The 18047-nt window shown below is 40.9% G+C and overlaps 1 protein-coding gene across 3 annotated transcripts in view; it reads right to left on the minus strand.

Annotated features, from left to right (window-relative positions):
• VPS8 (VPS8 subunit of CORVET complex) overlaps nt 1-18047 on the minus strand; it is a 361642-nt gene that overhangs the window by 22151 nt on the left and 321444 nt on the right. For all 3 annotated transcript variants that reach the window (XM_075180095.1, XM_075180094.1, XM_075180096.1), the window contains one exon: nt 15479-15647. In XM_075180095.1, coding sequence (XP_075036196.1) covers nt 15479-15647 — 169 coding nt within the window. The remainder of the gene's footprint in view (nt 1-15478; nt 15648-18047) is intronic.

Here is an 18047-nt window from a genome sequence, read left to right on the forward strand (position 1 = left end):
GAATCTGTATTAGGTACAAGAAATCTGAAATCCTGCTAGATAGAAATCATGCTGTGGGTGCTCTACCTTAAGTAAATTCTGGCAGCCAATCCTGGTAAATAAGAGACCAATGGTAGAAAATCAGGCAGAGTGTCATTTTTAGCCAACAACTCTAGTTGCTGGTATATGACAATGTGCCCTCTCATAATGTTCTTGACTATTTGCAAAAATGATCATTATATTTTCTTTTCTGTTTCTCATTTCAAAGTGATCTGTGATATTTAACGTTAAGCTCAACTCAGAAGTTATATTCACAAATGGTTTTGTTAATTTGTTGTTAAAAATAGATCACTGTTCACAAAGAGTTTTTCCAACCCTATTAATGAAATATGACATATGTTTGATTGGCATTACTGCTGATTACTGGTTGAGGCAAATGACTAAACTTTCACTGCTCAACCTCCAGGCAAAGCTTGTGGGTTTGATGTAAAAATTGTACCTTAAGAGAAAATCTCTTGTGAAATAAAGCCTCTCGAGCATCTACATTAAAATTATACAGTAGGGTAGAACACAAGCTTCTGTGTGTTATGACTAATCCTGATGAGCTTTCTTTAATATCTTAACTATGAGAAAATATGATGGAAATGCTGTCAAACGCCCATTTTACATTCACTGGGTTACACGTTCCTGGATTTTTCAGTCTCTTCATTCACTTTGGATTAGTTTTCCATATTTTTCACTAGCTTTTCCCATGTTTCACATCAGAAAACAAAAAGGTTGACAAATGACACCGCCAGACTAGATAAAAACCATGACCTTGTTTGCAAAATGTATGAGTATCCGCACAATAAAAATGCCTACAGGTTTGGCTAATCAACCGACTGTTAGCTAACTTAAATGTGGAACAGACACATAAGCTTTGTGTCTAATAGTCACCTCCAACACACTAATCTTGCAGCATATTTCAGTGTGCATAAACTAGAATTTTATCCACTATTAAAAAAACTCCAACAATTTATCTGGCCTTATACAATTTATAAGAGGCATACATACATACAGACATACATACTAAATTGCAAAAAAGTGAAGACGGCCTTTCTCATTTGAGCTTAGAGTGCACAAAATGGTTATCTTTGCTAGTGAAAGATAAGATTGGAAAGAGAGCACAAAAAGAGTTAAAACCTGCACAGCCACCACCTAAATTGGCAACAAGGCAAAAATAGGTGCAATGTTGTCAAAGAGACAAATAGTGCATTTGTGCATAGATGCTTATTTGATGCATGGCCTAAATAATTCTATTAGAATAGCAAATATGTGTCATTTGATACCATAACACATATTTGTCTCAATGAAAAAATGGTTCAAAGGCTGCATAAAAAAGGGTAAGTTAATGATCCCCAATGCTTCAGAAAGGGTGTGGGAGGCACCCCCAAAACTCTGTGTTCCTTCTTTGCTTTGCCAATAAACAAAGCCCTAGTTTCAAGTTACAATTAAGGATGTGCACCGGCGACTTTTGAGGTCTCGTGTTTTGTGTTTTGGATCCGGATTTTCGTTATTTTTGAGGTTCGGATTTGTCTCGCAAAACACTTGACGAAAGGTCTCGGTTCGGATTTAAGGTATTGGATTCGGATTTTTTTTGAAAAAAACATAAAAAGTTTAAAAATCAAGTTTTTGGGCTTATTTTCACTCCTAGGCTATTATTAACCTCAATAACATTCAATAACAAGCATTTCCACTAATTTACAGTGTATTCTGAATCTGAACACCTCACAATATAGTTATTAGTCCAAAACGTTGCAACAAGGTATCTTTCTGGACTGCGTAGAGGAGTGGGTCACCACAATATATATTAAAAACCCTGAACTTTTATGATTCGCACCAATAATTGTACCTGGACTGCGTAGAGGAGTGGGTCACCACAATATATTAAAAACCCTGAACTTTTATGAATCGCACCAATAAATGTACCTGGACTGCGTAGAGGAGTGGGTCACCACAATATATTAAAAACCCTGAACTTTTATGAATCGCACCAATAAATGTACCTGGACTGCGTAGAGGAGTGGGTCACCACAATATATATAATAAGAAAACCATCAACTTGTTTGATTCGCACCAATAAATGTACCTGGACTGCGTAGAGGAGTGGGTCACCACAATATATTAAAAACCCTGAACTTTTATGAATCGCACCAATAAATGTACCTGGACTGCGTAGAGGAGTGGGTCACCACAATATATTAAAAACCCTGAACTTTTATGAATCGCACCAATAAATGTACCTGGACTGCGTAGAGGAGTGGGTCACCACAATATATATAATAAGAAAACCATCAACTTGTTTGATTCGCACCAATAAATGTACCTGGACTGCGTAGAGGAGTGGGCACTGGGCACCACAATAAAATATATAAAAAACCTTCAACAGGTCTGCATTACACTACACATACGGCTGCTCCTCCATCCTCTCCATCATATACATGTTGGAGTTTTAGCGTGTGACAACCTCTTGTTTTTGATAATGTCAGTGCATTTTGAATATTTTTCAATTTGCCCCACACCACTGAATGTACTTTATCTATGATACGCATCTATCTATCTTGACTGCGTAGTGTGGTGGCCCCGGTACACAATTTGGTACCGGGGCCACAATAAAATAAATACACCCTCCACGTGTCAGAATTCCACCAAACAAGTATCTGGACTGCATAGTGGGGTGGCCCCGGTACCCAATTTGATACCGGGGCCACAATACCTCCTCAAAACATGCTCCAGACAATTCGTCATTGACAGACCCCAGACAGACAGGGTCGTAGTGTTATTGTTTGACTTTGTAAACCCAAAAAAATGTCCCTGTTGCACTTGCACATAGTCGTGCAATCAAGACTGACTTTTTCATTTAAAGGCACGATCTTTCAAGTGTCAGAAAGAGAGAGAAGACACAGGAGAGGAGAGTTGTAGCTGGGGACCTGGGGTGGAAGCTCCCAGGCTCCCCCAGCATTGCCTGGAAGTCTGAGCGTGGTGACTGAGCCAGGGCAAGGAATGTGTGCCCTGGATGAGGGGGAGAACTCCATGCCACTATAGTGAACCCAAGAGAGAGGGGGACACTGCACATGGAAGAGGCCCTGGAGTGAGGGCTGCTACAAGAGGCATGGTAGCTGTAGTGTCAGATCCTGAGGCTGAGAGTACACAGAGTGACGTGTCAGAGCACAGGAGACATTATCCCCGCAGAGGAGGGATGAGCTGCAGTTGAGAGGTCTGCTGTTGAAATAGGACATGCACACTTTAACAAACCAATCATTTCAGCGACAGGGCCTACCAAACAACTGTGGCTGAAATGATTGGTTTGTTTGGGCCCCCACACCAAAAAAGCTATTCATCTCTCCCTGTACAGACTAAACAGGCTCTACTGAGGCAAGATGTCGTCCTCATCCTCAACCTCTGATTCCTCTCCCCCTACAGTGTCTACTTCCTCCTCATCACACATTATCAATTCGTCCCCGCTGGACTCCACAACCACAGGTCCCTCTGTAGTATCTGGAGGGCAGTGCTGTACTTCATTGAGGAATTGATTATTCATTTTTATAAACATCATTTTTTCAACGTTGTGAGGAAGCAACCTCCTTCGCCGCTCACTGACCAGGTTCCCCGCTGCACTAAAAACTCTTTCCGAGTACACACTGGAGGGGGGACAACTCAGTTAAAAAATAGAGCCAGTTTGTACAGGGGCTTCCAAACTGCCTTTTGGAGTTCTACCACGTCACTACCTCTAGTTAATTTAGATTGCAAGGCTTGTAAATATAAATACTTTGAAGATAAAAAAAAGCAGGCTGCACAGACTGTGGAGCTAGAAAGTGAAATTAAATGGACCACGTTACTTTGGTGGCTATCTATGACCCCCCCCCCCCCCCGCCCTACACTTGTAGTTGAATATAAATAAAGCAGCCTGCATAGACTGTAGAACTAGCAATTCAAATATACAAAGAAATGGACAAAGGCAGTTTGGTATCTGTCTGCATCAGATCCCCTCTCCACTAGGAGTAAAACAGAAAACTTTTCAGCCGTTATATAATCTAGAATATAAATAGAAATTGAGAAATGCAATTTGGTATCTGTCTGCATCATAATCATCAACATCCTCCTCAGCGCCAGCTACATCAATATCCTCCTCCCAGTGCACAACATTCACACCTTCATTAGCCAAATCTGTAACTGGACTGTGGGTGATCCTTCCAGCATATGCAGAGGGCGTGTTGCAAATGCTGGATGGAGTCACCTCTTCCCGTACAGTGATGGGAAGGTCAGGGTTCACAACCAACAACACCCTTGGACTCGCCTTGGGGATTTGTGATGTCATCTGTTTAGAAGGCAGAGTTCTTTGCTGTTTTGTTGTTGTTGCTGACAGCATAACTCTCTTAAATTTTTTGTAGGGGGTGGGAGGAGGGCTTTGATCCTTGGGTGAGGTTGGACCACTAGTCATGAACACGGGACAGGGCCTAAGCCGTTCCTTGCCACTACTTGTCGTAATTGGCATATTGCCAACTTTACGTTTCTCCTCAGATGATTTTAATTTTCTTTTTTTGCTGTTTTTTGAGAACTTGGGCTTTTTGGATTTTACATGCCCTGTACTAGGAGATTGGGCATCGGGCTTGCCAGACGACGTTGATGGCATTTCATCGTCTATGTCATGACTAGTGGCAGCAGCTTCAGCATTAGGAGGAAGTGGGTCTTGATCTTTCCCTACTTTATCCTCCAAATTTTTGCTCTCCATTATATGTAGCACAAGATACTGCAGAATGTGTGAACTTGGTAATATTGCAGTACCAATGGACTTATAATGCTGGATTGGTTTTGCAAATTTGGTTATAATTATTATATTTTTTATTTTTTTTTTAATTTTTTATTTTTTTTTACTTTTTTTTTATTTTTTACAAACTTGGGAATAATGGGGAAATAACTATGCCCTTAGAAGCACAGAGCACAGGACACAGCACCACTGGACTGAACAGGACACGGCACAGGACCCAGCAGCACTACGGAACTCAGCAGGACAGAGCACAGGACACAGCACCACTGGACTGATACTGCAGAATGTGTAAACTTTGTAATATTGCAGTACCACTGGACTTTTACTGCTGAATGTGTGAACTTGGTAATATTGCAGTACCAATGGACTTATAATGCTGGATTGGTTTTGCAAATTTGGTTATAATTATTATATTTTTTTATTTTTTTTTAATTTTTTATTTTTTTTTACTTTTTTTTTATTTTTTACAAACTTGGGAATAATGGGGAAATAACTATGCCCTTAGAAGCACAGAGCACAGGACACAGCACCACTGGACTGAACAGGACACGGCACAGGACCCAGCAGCACTACGGAACTCAGCAGGACAGAGCACAGGACACAGCACCACTGGACTGATACTGCAGAATGTGTAAACTTTGTAATATTGCAGTACCACTGGACTTTTACTGCTGAATGTGTGAACTTGGTAATATTGCAGTACCAATGGACTTATAATGCTGGATTGGTTTTGCAAATTTGGTTATAATTATTATATATTTTTTTTTTTTTTTAATTTTTTTTTTTTTTTTACTTTTTTTTTATTTTTTACAAACTTGGGAATAATGGGGAAATAACTATGCCCTTAGAAGCACAGAGCACAGGACACAGCACCACTGGACTGAACAGGACACGGCACAGGACCCAGCAGCACTACGGAACTCAGCAGGACAGAGCACAGGACACAGCACCACTGGACTGATACTGCAGAATGTGTAAACTTTGTAATATTGCAGTACCACTGGACTTTTACTGCTGAATGTGTGAAATTGGTAATATTGCAGTACCAATGGGCTTATACTGCAGGATTGGTTGTGAAAATTTTGTGGTAATTAAAAAATATTAAAGTAGTTTTTGGTATTTTATAAAAAAAACTTTTTTTTATTTTTTTAAACACAGGGGAATATTGGGGAAATAACTATGCCCTTAGAAGCACAGAGCACAGGACACAGCACCACTGGACTGAACAGGACACAGCACAGGACCCAGCAGCACCACTGACCTCAGAAGGACAGAGCACAGCACACAGCACCACTGGACTGATACTGCAGAACACAGCACAGCACAGCACAGCACAGCACAGCACAGCACAGCACAGCACAGCACAGCACAGCACAGCACAGCACAGCACAGCACTAAACAGCACAGAACTAAACAGCACAGAACTAAACAGCACAGAGGACCACCTAACACACCCTCCCTCTACCCTGATCAATGCCCGAGTGAAGATGGCGGCGACTAGCGGGGAATTTATAGGATCCGAGTATCGCGAGATCCGACAACGGGATTATGAGTCAGAGCCTCAGTTTCACTTTTGAATTTGGCGCCAATACCCGGATCTGTCTCGGATCCGACTCGGATCCGCAACGTTCGGGTGGGCTCGGATTTCAGAAATCCGAGCGCGCTCATCCCTAGTTACAATTACATGTTATTGCGCTTACTATATACTATTGCGTTACTGCTTTACTTACTATTGTTGTGGATGCTTGCTAACAGTAAGGCTTTGCACACACTACAGAAAATTTTTTCCGATGTGCTATCTACAATGATTTTACAAACGCCTGACAAAAACAAATGTCACAATCAGCATCCCGATTCATGTGTACACACAATACATGTTTTACCTTCAGATCTGTGCTCTTCATTTGTCATAACCATCGGCTGAAAAGATCATGACTCTCTAAATTCTATGAAGATCCCGATCATGAGTGCATACACACTGCAGAATTGGAATGACATTGCTCTATCGTTGAATGAGAATTTTAGTCCAGTTTAAAAATAAAATGAACTGATACAATGTGCTTTGGAACGATAATTGTTCATCAGTACAGTGTACAATGCAACAACACTCGTTTTTATGGCGATTCGCCCGATAATTGTCTGAAAACACTGTAGAATGTACCCAGCCTAAGACCTCATCTACCAGACATGGCTCTGTTTACCAGTATATTATTCTGTTGATGGAGAACAGCTGCAGACAATACAATGGTAGGGGTGGATGTATATTATTCCTAGTATCTATGTCACAATTTCAGTTCCTGAACTGCTTACTAAAGATATTCATCAGTTTCATGTAAAAGGTGATTTACCAAGGAGGGCCTACTATTTAGAGACACAACTCAGATAATTGTTTAGGAGTACATGCTCTTTGTAGCGACAGCACATATCAGAGTTAGTCACTTTTATTTCTGTAGGGCACCATAAAAGTTGTCTGTACATAATGTAGAAACACACATGTTGGGTAAAATTTCAGTAGCTAAATAAACAACAGGATTTGCTGACAGCTGGATACACTTATACCCCTTTCACACAGGTAGTGTGTCGGTGTGAACGGGTCAACTCTCCACGTCCCTGGTTATTCCTGTGTTGGAGCCAGATACGCTGTGGTGTTCCAGGGTTATTCTACCAGTGTTCTGTTAAAAGCAGCTTGCCTCTGCTACGTCATCTATACGAGCCTCTGCTGTCCAATTTAATGATTTAACTTGATAACGCAGGGCATACATGGGTCCAGTGTGAGAGGCGGCGGCCCGGGATATACCCGGGACCAAAGTGCAGTGTGAAAGGTTATAACATGTGTCCGACCCAGGATTTTTGTGAGAAAAGGTTATTAGTTGGTCAAGTATACAATCAGCGCAATATGTGGATAGGTGGTTGACTCCTTCCAAGCTGCTGGGCCAAAGACTTAAATTTGGAGATCGTAGAATATGTTGTAAATATTCTCCACTTAGACCAGGAGGGCCCAACAGATTCCCCCTTCCTTTCAACCGAGCACTATTCGCTAATAGTAATAAATGAATTCATTTTCTATATAAGTTCTAACAAAAAGCTGGATAGCCAAGGTAAAACAGAGACCAACCATTTATTAAGTGTGACAAATGATATGAGGGTGAAGGTTAGGTGTAAACATGTGCTTGATTTCCCCCAAAAAATTCTTCTATTTAATTGATTTTTATGGGGTTGATTCCTATTTTATAATAGAAAAACAAATATTGGATTTTATATGATGTAGTATGATTAAACACAGAAAAAAGGAATTATGGGCATGATCTTCACAAAAGAAACGTTTATGTGCACTTATAAAAATGTACAAGTGAACAAAATACTATAGCATTGTTGTAAACAAAAATTTTATTTTATGATTTACATAGCAGATGAGTCTGAAGCAGAGATGGTCAATGATCAGAATCTGCATTAAGCTAAAGTCAACAATAAATTTAGGTAACAAGATAAAAAGGTTGTATATATGTTGGCTGGATTAACAACTACAAATATGCATTGTATTGTGGATTCTGTAATATGCAGCCAAGATCACAGATGCTTTGAAATATCTGACATTTGTCTAATAGCATTGCACTCATCTTTTCATTGTTGCACTTGTAATTTAGTATTGTTATTGTTAGACAAATGTGCCCCAAGTGCCACCAACTGCCATATGTGCCATAGTAGTTGACCATCTGTTGCTCTGGATGATGCTAGAACATACAATCAGGCATCTAATAAACATTAATTTCCTACTAAAGATGAGTTCTCAGTGGAAATTATGTAAAGCTTGCAGACTAATTTCTCTGACTGAGGGCTTCATTAAAATCAAATAGAGCTTTTTAGGACTTTATCTTAACTTGATTTAGATCAAGACACCCATTGATCCGTTATCACTAAAAGCCAGTGAATCAGCAGTAAACTAGCTGATTCACTGGGCCTATTAACTATCCATTTTTGTTTTTAAATCTTCTTTTATCTTGATCTTTTACTATGCCCTATTTACAAAGTATACCTTATCTAAAACTAAACTACCAATCATCTACCCATCTTTCTTATGGTTGCCAAATTCTGCAATTAAAGAAAACAAGTTGAATGTATGAACATAATTTCATAAAGTGTTGTGTATACAGGGTCGGACTGGGCCGCCAGGGGGCCAGGATATCCCCCGGTAGGGCCCAACCCTGATCGCTCCCCTCTTCGTTGGTGGTTAACTTAAAAAAAAATTGAAAAAAAAATACTCACATGAACGCGGCGCCGGCACCCATTTTCTCTGTTCCGTTCGCACTGAATGTCGGGTGTGACGTCATCAAGCCCAACGTTCAGTGAGGAGCGGTGCAGAGAGGAGTCGGCAAGAAGACAGAAGAGAAGAAAGAAGCCGATAGAAAGGTAAGTAAAGGAACGGAAGCAAGGGGGAGTAAAGACAGCATGGCAGAGAGTGAAGGTGGAGCACAGATAGCATGGCAGATAGTGAAGGGGGAGCACAGACAGCTTGGCACAGAGTGAAGGGGGGCCAAAGGCAGCATGACAGAGAGTGAGAAGGGGCCAAAGCAGCATGGCAGAGTGTGAAGGGGATCCAAAGCAGCATGGCAGAGTGTGAAGGGGGGCTAAAGCAGCATGGAGGGCGCAGTGTGATCATAAGGAGGAACAGCATGGTGATGAAGGGGCACAGTAATCTGTATGTGATGGCACAACGGGCTTGTGGCAATGTAATGTGTGTGTGGTAGGTCGTGGCTAACTAATGGGTGCTATTTTGTTTGTGGGGTGATGGTGGGGCAATTTAATTTTATAGTGGGGACTATTAATTTAGGAGGGGTGATTTGGGGGCTATTAATTGCATGTGGGGCTGAGTTTGAGAGGCATGAGGTCTATTTATTAAATGTGAATATGAATTATTTAATGGCAGTGACAGTTGCGGGAAATAGGTATATTTATTATACGTAAATCCTATTAATTTATTGCTGGGGCTGTCTGGAGGAAGATAAATAGGTTTACTTATAAAATGGGAATACTATAACTTTAAAGTTGTGGCTGGAGTAAGGCCTAAGTATTAAATTATGGGTCCTATTGATTTAACGCCAAAGCTGATTGGAATTTTTTTAAATGTACTCATTATTTTTCCAAATAGGGCCTACAACATTCCAGGATCCAGACAAGCCACAACTAAAGAAACCAGCAGCCACAGGTGGTGAAAGTGACAAGAACAGGTAGGTCAGTCTGTCAAATGTTCTGAGTCTAGTGGGACAATCCTGATTTTTGGTGTCTGTTCTGCCCAATCTAAGAGGAAGGTCAAGACTGTGTACTCTTTATATACACACTGCATTCTTTATATACTACACTATGGTGCTAGCTATCCTTTGTGGATTGACCACTCCCCCTCTAGTGTCTGGTCTCGTCTCTATGATGACTGGCCACACCCCCTCTGGTGGGCCCCTAGTGTTGCAGTCCTCCGGTGGGCCCTTCATGCCCCAGTCCGACACTGTGTGTATGACACTGCAATCTTTCTGCATCAGGGGCTTCACATCACTATTCTATTTGTATGATAGAACTATTGCTACTCTATGCTACTGAGGACCATGTTCTTTCCACTATCTAACACTCAGTCAATGACTTTTTGCTTACCGAGATTCTCCTTCTCACAACAGGATACTGCCTCTGTCGCATGTAGCCCTGCCCTCAATAACTCAATCATACGAAAGCACAAGTCAATGCCTCCCACTCGTCTACTGCTGCTGTGACCATTGATGATTGACTAGGATGAGACTTCTTATAGTATTCAAACACACCTTAAAAACTACTCTTCTCAACAGTGTCACAAAAAACTGAAAGTCCAGATATTCCATTATTACAGTGTTTTCTGTATTCTATTTTTATTATTTCTAAGTTGTTTTTCGACCTTGAGTATTATAAAACGTTGTAACCTTCAATAGAAAGTGTTGTTATAAAGTAAAACACCAAATTATTATGTTGTCTTGACTTTCAATTACAGAATATGTCCACACAAATATTACATTTTCTATCACCAGCCCCGCTCCCTCTGACTAGCAAAACTGTGGAGTCTTACGCCAGGGACAATACAAGTTTGGGAGCACTCACCCTAACCAGCGCTGTACTCAATCCTCTCTCCCTGTTAAATATGTGACAAATTAGAAAAGTAAATGCACTGAATGGAGTTGTGGCACTTAGAAAGCAACATGGTCGTTGTTTGCACCTCCCATTATTGTCGACGCTGGAAGAGGGGGGCTGGTGACTGGGAATATACTTTGTAGCAGACACGTCCTTTAAGTTCTGTCATTGCCTTTTCTACAGCATATAGTGTTTTGGGACAAGACTGTCAGTTTAAACAAGGCTTATGGATTACTCTTTCAACACAACAAAGGATGTTCTCATGCCTGCAGTTAACCTGAGTGAATTTTACACAGATAACCTCATTTCTTGGCATACCTGTATCTGAGCCTTACTACAACTGTATACTCTTTTTGGCTTAAAGCCACATCAGATTTTTGAATGGTCTAACTAAGGTCAGGTAAACATTACAGGTTTTTCACCCGATGATTAGGTCAAACACACAATATACGACCATTCAGCCCAATATTACATTAGTGTGTACGCTCCAACGATGAACGATTGTCGTTCCAAAGCACATCGTATCGTTTGATTCGATTTTTAAAAACCAGACTAAAAATCTTGTTCAACGATGAAACAATATTGTTCCAATTCTGCAGTATGTATGCACTTACGACCAGCAGTGTAGGCAGATCCCTATGGAGTGTGCAGAGTCACAATCTTTTCAGCTGATGGTTATGACAGATGAAGAGCACAAATCTGACAGAAAATCGTGTGAAACATCACTAGTGTGTACACATGAATCTGCAAGCTGATCGGGACTTTCAGTCGTTGGTAAAATCATTAACAATATGGCATCAGGAGAAATTTTGTGCACCCAGGGTAAGACAAGGACATTTTCAACCTTTGCAGATTAGCAGGTGTCTCATTGTTTAGAGTAGGACCATCCTATATGCAAAAGCGCCTTGGCGTGGCAGGATGGCTTAAACATACATTTGCAAATGTGTGCAACAAAGACTTTTGCATTTTTATCTACAGTAGAAATGGCAGATCTGTTGCTGGCTATAGCAGTGTGCTGGGGGAAAAAATGTTGTGTGTATGTTCCTTGCAGGATAACCCCACCCTTTCAGCACCTGTTATGGCCTATAAATTGATTTGAGCAGCTTCCACTTTTGTATTTGTCTGAGAGGCATGTTGGTGTCAGTAGCTGAGGGGGAGTGCTGACATTGGATTGCTATTTGGAGGCTTCTGGGGTACCTCTTTGGTAAGTTAGCTCTCAATTTAAAAACACATATGTATGGCCCAAATATAGGGACTCTCATTGTTTAGAGTAGGACCATCCTATATGCAAAAGCGCCTTGGCGTGGCAGGATGGCTTAAACATACATTTGCAAATGTGTGCAACAAAGACTTTTGCATTTTTATCTACAGTAGAAATGGCAGATCTGTTGCTGGCTATAGCAGTGTGCTGGGGGAAAAAATGTTGTGTGTATGTTCCTTGCAGGATAACCCCACCCTTTCAGCACCTGTTATGGCCTATAAATTGATTTGAGCAGCTTCCACTTTTGTATTTGTCTGAGAGGCATGTTGGTGTCAGTAGCTGAGGGGGAGTGCTGACATTGGATTGCTATTTGGAGGCTTCTGGGGTACCTCTTTGGTAAGTTAGCTCTCAATTTAAAAACACATATGTATGGCCCAAATATAGGGACTCTCATTGTTTAGAGTAGGACCATCCTATATGCAAAAGCGCCTTGGCGTGGCAGGATGGCTTAAACATACATTTGCAAATGTGTGCAACAAAGACTTTTGCATTTTTATCTACAGTAGAAATGGCAGATCTGTTGCTGGCTATAGCAGTGTGCTGGGGGAAAAAATGTTGTGTGTATGTTCCTTGCAGGATAACCCCACCCTTTCAGCACCTGTTATGGCCTATAAATTGATTTGAGCAGCTTCCACTTTTGTATTTGTCTGAGAGGCATGTTGGTGTCAGTAGCTGAGGGGGAGTGCTGACATTGGATTGCTATTTGGAGGCTTCTGGGGTACCTCTTTGGTAAGTTAGCTCTCAATTTAAAAACACATATGTATGGCCCAAATATAGGGACTCTCATTGTTTAGAGTAGGACCATCCTATATGCAAAAGCGCCTTGGCGTGGCAGGATGGCTTAAACATACATTTGCAAATGTGTGCAACAAAGACTTTTGCATTTTTATCTACAGTAGAAATGGCAGATCTGTTGCTGGCTATAGCAGTGTGCTGGGGGAAAAAATGTTGTGTGTATGTTCCTTGCAGGATAACCCCACCCTTTCAGCACCTGTTATGGCCTATAAATTGATTTGAGCAGCTTCCACTTTTGTATTTGTCTGAGAGGCATGTTGGTGTCAGTAGCTGAGGGGGAGTGCTGACATTGGATTGCTATTTGGAGGCTTCTGGGGTACCTCTTTGGTAAGTTAGCTCTCAATTTAAAAACACATATGTATGGCCCAAATATAGGGACTCTCATTGTTTAGAGTAGGACCATCCTATATGCAAAAGCGCCTTGGCGTGGCAGGATGGCTTAAACATACATTTGCAAATGTGTGCAACAAAGACTTTTGCATTTTTATCTACAGTAGAAATGGCAGATCTGTTGCTGGCTATAGCAGTGTGCTGGGGGAAAAAATGTTGTGTGTATGTTCCTTGCAGGATAACCCCACCCTTTCAGCACCTGTTATGGCCTATAAATTGATTTGAGCAGCTTCCACTTTTGTATTTGTCTGAGAGGCATGTTGGTGTCAGTAGCTGAGGGGGAGTGCTGACATTGGATTGCTATTTGGAGGCTTCTGGGGTACCTCTTTGGTAAGTTAGCTCTCAATTTAAAAACACATATGTATGGCCCAAATATAGGGACTCTCATTGTTTAGAGTAGGACCATCCTATATGCAAAAGCGCCTTGGCGTGGCAGGATGGCTTAAACATACATTTGCAAATGTGTGCAACAAAGACTTTTGCATTTTTATCTACAGTAGAAATGGCAGATCTGTTGCTGGCTATAGCAGTGTGCTGGGGGAAAAAATGTTGTGTGTATGTTCCTTGCAGGATAACCCCACCCTTTCAGCACCTGTTATGGCCTATAAATTGATTTGAGCAGCTTCCACTTTTGTATTTGTCTGAGAGGCATGTTGGTGTCAGTAGCTGAGGGGGAGTGCTGACATTGGATTGCTATTTGGAGGCTTCTGGGGTACCTCTTTGGTAAGTTAGCTCTCAATTTAAAAACACATATGTATGGCCCAAATATAGGGACTCTCATTGTTTAGAGTAGGACCATCCTATATGCAAAAGCGCCTTGGCGTGGCAGGATGGCTTAAACATACATTTGCAAATGTGTGCAACAAAGACTTTTGCATTTTTATCTACAGTAGAAATGGCAGATCTGTTGCTGGCTATAGCAGTGTGCTGGGGGAAAAAATGTTGTGTGTATGTTCCTTGCAGGATAACCCCACCCTTTCAGCACCTGTTATGGCCTATAAATTGATTTGAGCAGCTTCCACTTTTGTAGGTGTCTCAACCTCCCAACAATGAACTTTCATCAGTACCTGCAATTAGGCACTTTTATTTTCTACTACTGACTGCGTGGTATCTAGGCCTCTAACTGTACTTGAGTAGCATTGTTTAAGAAGCTGACCTCATCATTCTACAGCTCAATGGTCCTTTCTAATGCAGGTAATATTTTACACAAGTCTAAGTGGGAGGAAGTGAGATGCTAGACCCTGAAGAGTGGTCAGATATGTGGTCCGGAACAACAAAACTCTCCAGTAAAGAACATTTAAAAAAAAATCATATAAGCTCCTTTATCTCTGGCATCTTGTCCATTTTATATTAAACAAAATCTTTCTGACCATCTTCCTGCTATGCTAGTGAGCCGCCAGCAACCAGGTACCTTTACTCACATATAGTGGTCATGTCCTGTTATACAAAAGTTTTGGTCAGATATTCAAAACTGTGGTACAAATGTCCACAGCTACAGGGCAAGTTTGTAATCGCCAATATAACAACAGTGGATATCCTGCTCAACTCAAAACATGCCTTTCTGCTCCTCCCTATGTCTAATCTTCCTCAACATCCAAATAAATGTATTAGGCATGTATCACCGTTGCTTCCTAGAAGGAACAGAACCCTCCGTCACATTCTGCTTTTAGAAAAACGATTTGGAATACATATGAGATTAAAATAATGATCAGCATACTGAGGAACTCATCAACCTCCTCTTTCAAAATATGGGCAATATGGATACAGGTAAACACCCTCTGTTTTCTGGGTCGCCTTCATTATGTAGAGCTCACTAGGAACTCATTCTACCTGAAATCTGCTTGGAGCAGACCTATCCGAGAGGCCCCCTCAATCACCCTGCCTCCACCCATCACATCTTCCTACGCCACCCTATCCTCCAACCCTTCTTCCCTTTTTGCCAATAACATTAAAACTGGCATTGACAAGTTCCCAGGTACTGTAATACTGTTAGAAAACTGACTCAGAAATTGTTCCAACTTGACCTTGTAACTGTATATCTCATGTACAATATGCCAGCACTTTATCACATACAATGCTGTGTAAGAAGTAAGATCACTTACCTGTACCAAAGATGCCGTCCTTCCTCTCTTCGCATCAGCCACTGTCTGACGGCCAGTCCGCCCTTTACTGCTTGAATTACAGCGGTAACAAATCCAGTTACTTTGCCCACCTACTTCCACCTTGCAGTCCTTCCCCATCAGACAGAGAGAGTGGTACAGGTGTCCACAACTACAGAACAAGAGCAGTTTGTAATTAATCCATGTGTCTATCTCCACAGCCACTCTACATAAATAGATATTAAACCGAAGAATTACATATTTTCAAAGCAACAGAGGAATTTTCTGACAAGCAAACGTTCCTTTTAAAGCACACAACCAGGTAAACAGTTTAAGACAAATTAACTAAACTAAAGCTTATAAATACTGAAGGACAAATACACAAAGTAAAATAAACATATGCCATAAACAGGGAGTAAAATAGATACAGAAATTACATATCAAATTTACATTAGAGGGTAGTTTCATAAACCAGCAACCAATGAATAAAGGGGTTGAGTGAAAATGCAAAAAGCCCCAATTCCCATGCACCATAGATGCTTACTGAATGCTCTGTTCCAGGGACACTAGCTATTGAGGCAAATCATATTAATGTCTGTATTAATGTATACCATTTAAAATAATATTATGAGGATATTAATTCTGAAATGATGTAGGGTATCCTTGGATCTCATAAGGATATTACATTTTTCAAATATCTTATATTTATCTTTTACTTTTTATGATTACAGATGCCCAGCCAAAAAGGAAATCCAGACATAGTCTATGAGCAAAATGCAAACAACAACCCATCACAGATGACCTTGAATCAGACACGTGTGATTTATGTGTTCATCAGTCCCTGATGTATCCTCAGATTCCACAGGCAGATGCGTTTTTCTCAGGGTTTAAAATCATGATGGTGCAAACCTTGGAAGAGGTCAAGTCCTGTTTTATTCAAAGAGTGAGACTGAGTCATACGACTCAGAAGAAAAAAAAAGTTTAGGAACATAATTCAGTTTCATAATTTCATAAGAAAATGACTTATTATGGCTGTCAAAAGAATAATGGAGACACATCCGAAAACAATCAGTTTTGGACAGTCTATTTTTATTTATGAAGACTTTCTCTTCTCTCCCAATATTTAATGACATAATGGAGAAAGAACAAAAGATTATGCCTCAGATGACAGTTCTGCTCTACAGGACTCCCCAGATAGAAGCTGAAATAACACTCAGAAGATCCTACACTATGGCTGCAGCCATTTGCAAAGCATTTATAGCAGCAGTCCTAGGTGCCCTAATAATTTGAATTAGCAAATTAAAGAAGGTTTTCCTCTTTTAAAATTACTTTGTTTAGATTGCCAAGAGCTCGATCTCTACATTAATTAAGGAAACAGCCTACAAAGTGTACTATAGGTGGTACTATACTCCTGATAAGCTCTCTCGAATGTTTCCTACGACCACTCCGAGCTACTGGCGGGAATGTGGCCAGAGAGGTACGATGTTACATATATGGTGGACCTGCCCTCACATAGTTCCCTTCTGGAATATGGTTCTTACACTTATAAATTCTGTGTCAGAACAAGAGATAAATAAGGACCCCTGGTCATTCCTTCTCTCTTGCCCTATACCTGATGAGAGCGCGCCTTATAACAAGCTAGTCTCCCATATCTTGGCAGCTACTAAATCCCTAATAGCAAAACATTGGAAAGACCCCAATGCTCCCTCCATGCAGGAATTACGGTCTTACATAGGACATGTCGCAAGCATGGAGAGTATAACGTGCTACCTTCACGATAAATCATATAACTTTGATAAGGTGTGGGCCCCGTAGTACTCACTAGAAGGCCGCTGCGGTCTGTCCAGTATGGCTCCCCCTCCCGCAGGTGGAATATAGCTCTTAGGCCGCCTCCGGATCCCCCAGGTTGGATGCGGCGTGTTGCTGGTGAGTAATGTATGTCTGTTATTTATTTCGTTTTTTTCTCGCTAATTTAAACGCATGGTTTAGTTTTTCCTAGCAGTGTTCCATGTTCTTGTTTTGTTTTTTTCTGTTAGCAATATTGTAAATTGTATCTGTGCCTTTCTACCTCCCATCCCTTCTCCCTCTTCCCACCCCCCCTCTCGACCCCTTACCCCACCGATATAAATGTATAAAACACAGAGGAGACACCTCGTATATTAATACTTTTATGTTCAATATGTTGACTGTATTTTTCCTGTTTTAATAAAGAGTTTAAAAAAAAATTACTTTGTTTAAATTCTACCCCCAAATAATAGTACTTCGGTGGGGCTTCCTCCCCTGGGATGCCCGCCACACACTCAACTTATAAGGGTCTTGGTGCTCATGTTTAGGTGAAACCTTTGCCAAACACTGTAGGTGCTGAAATGCTCCCTCAGGTGAGCAGAGCGGGGGAGGATCGGTCATGGCGATTCTAAGGCTTTTAATTAGGATGCCTCATCATAATCATCACCATTTATTTATATAGCACAAACAATTCTGCAGCACTATACAGAGAATATTTTGCCATTCACATCAGTCCCTTGCCCCACTGGAACTTACAGTCTAGATTCCATAACACACAGACACAGTA

The sequence above is a fragment of the Mixophyes fleayi genome, chromosome 7, assembly GCF_038048845.1.
Source record: "Mixophyes fleayi isolate aMixFle1 chromosome 7, aMixFle1.hap1, whole genome shotgun sequence".
NCBI classification, from domain to species: Eukaryota; Metazoa; Chordata; class Amphibia; order Anura; family Limnodynastidae; genus Mixophyes; species Mixophyes fleayi.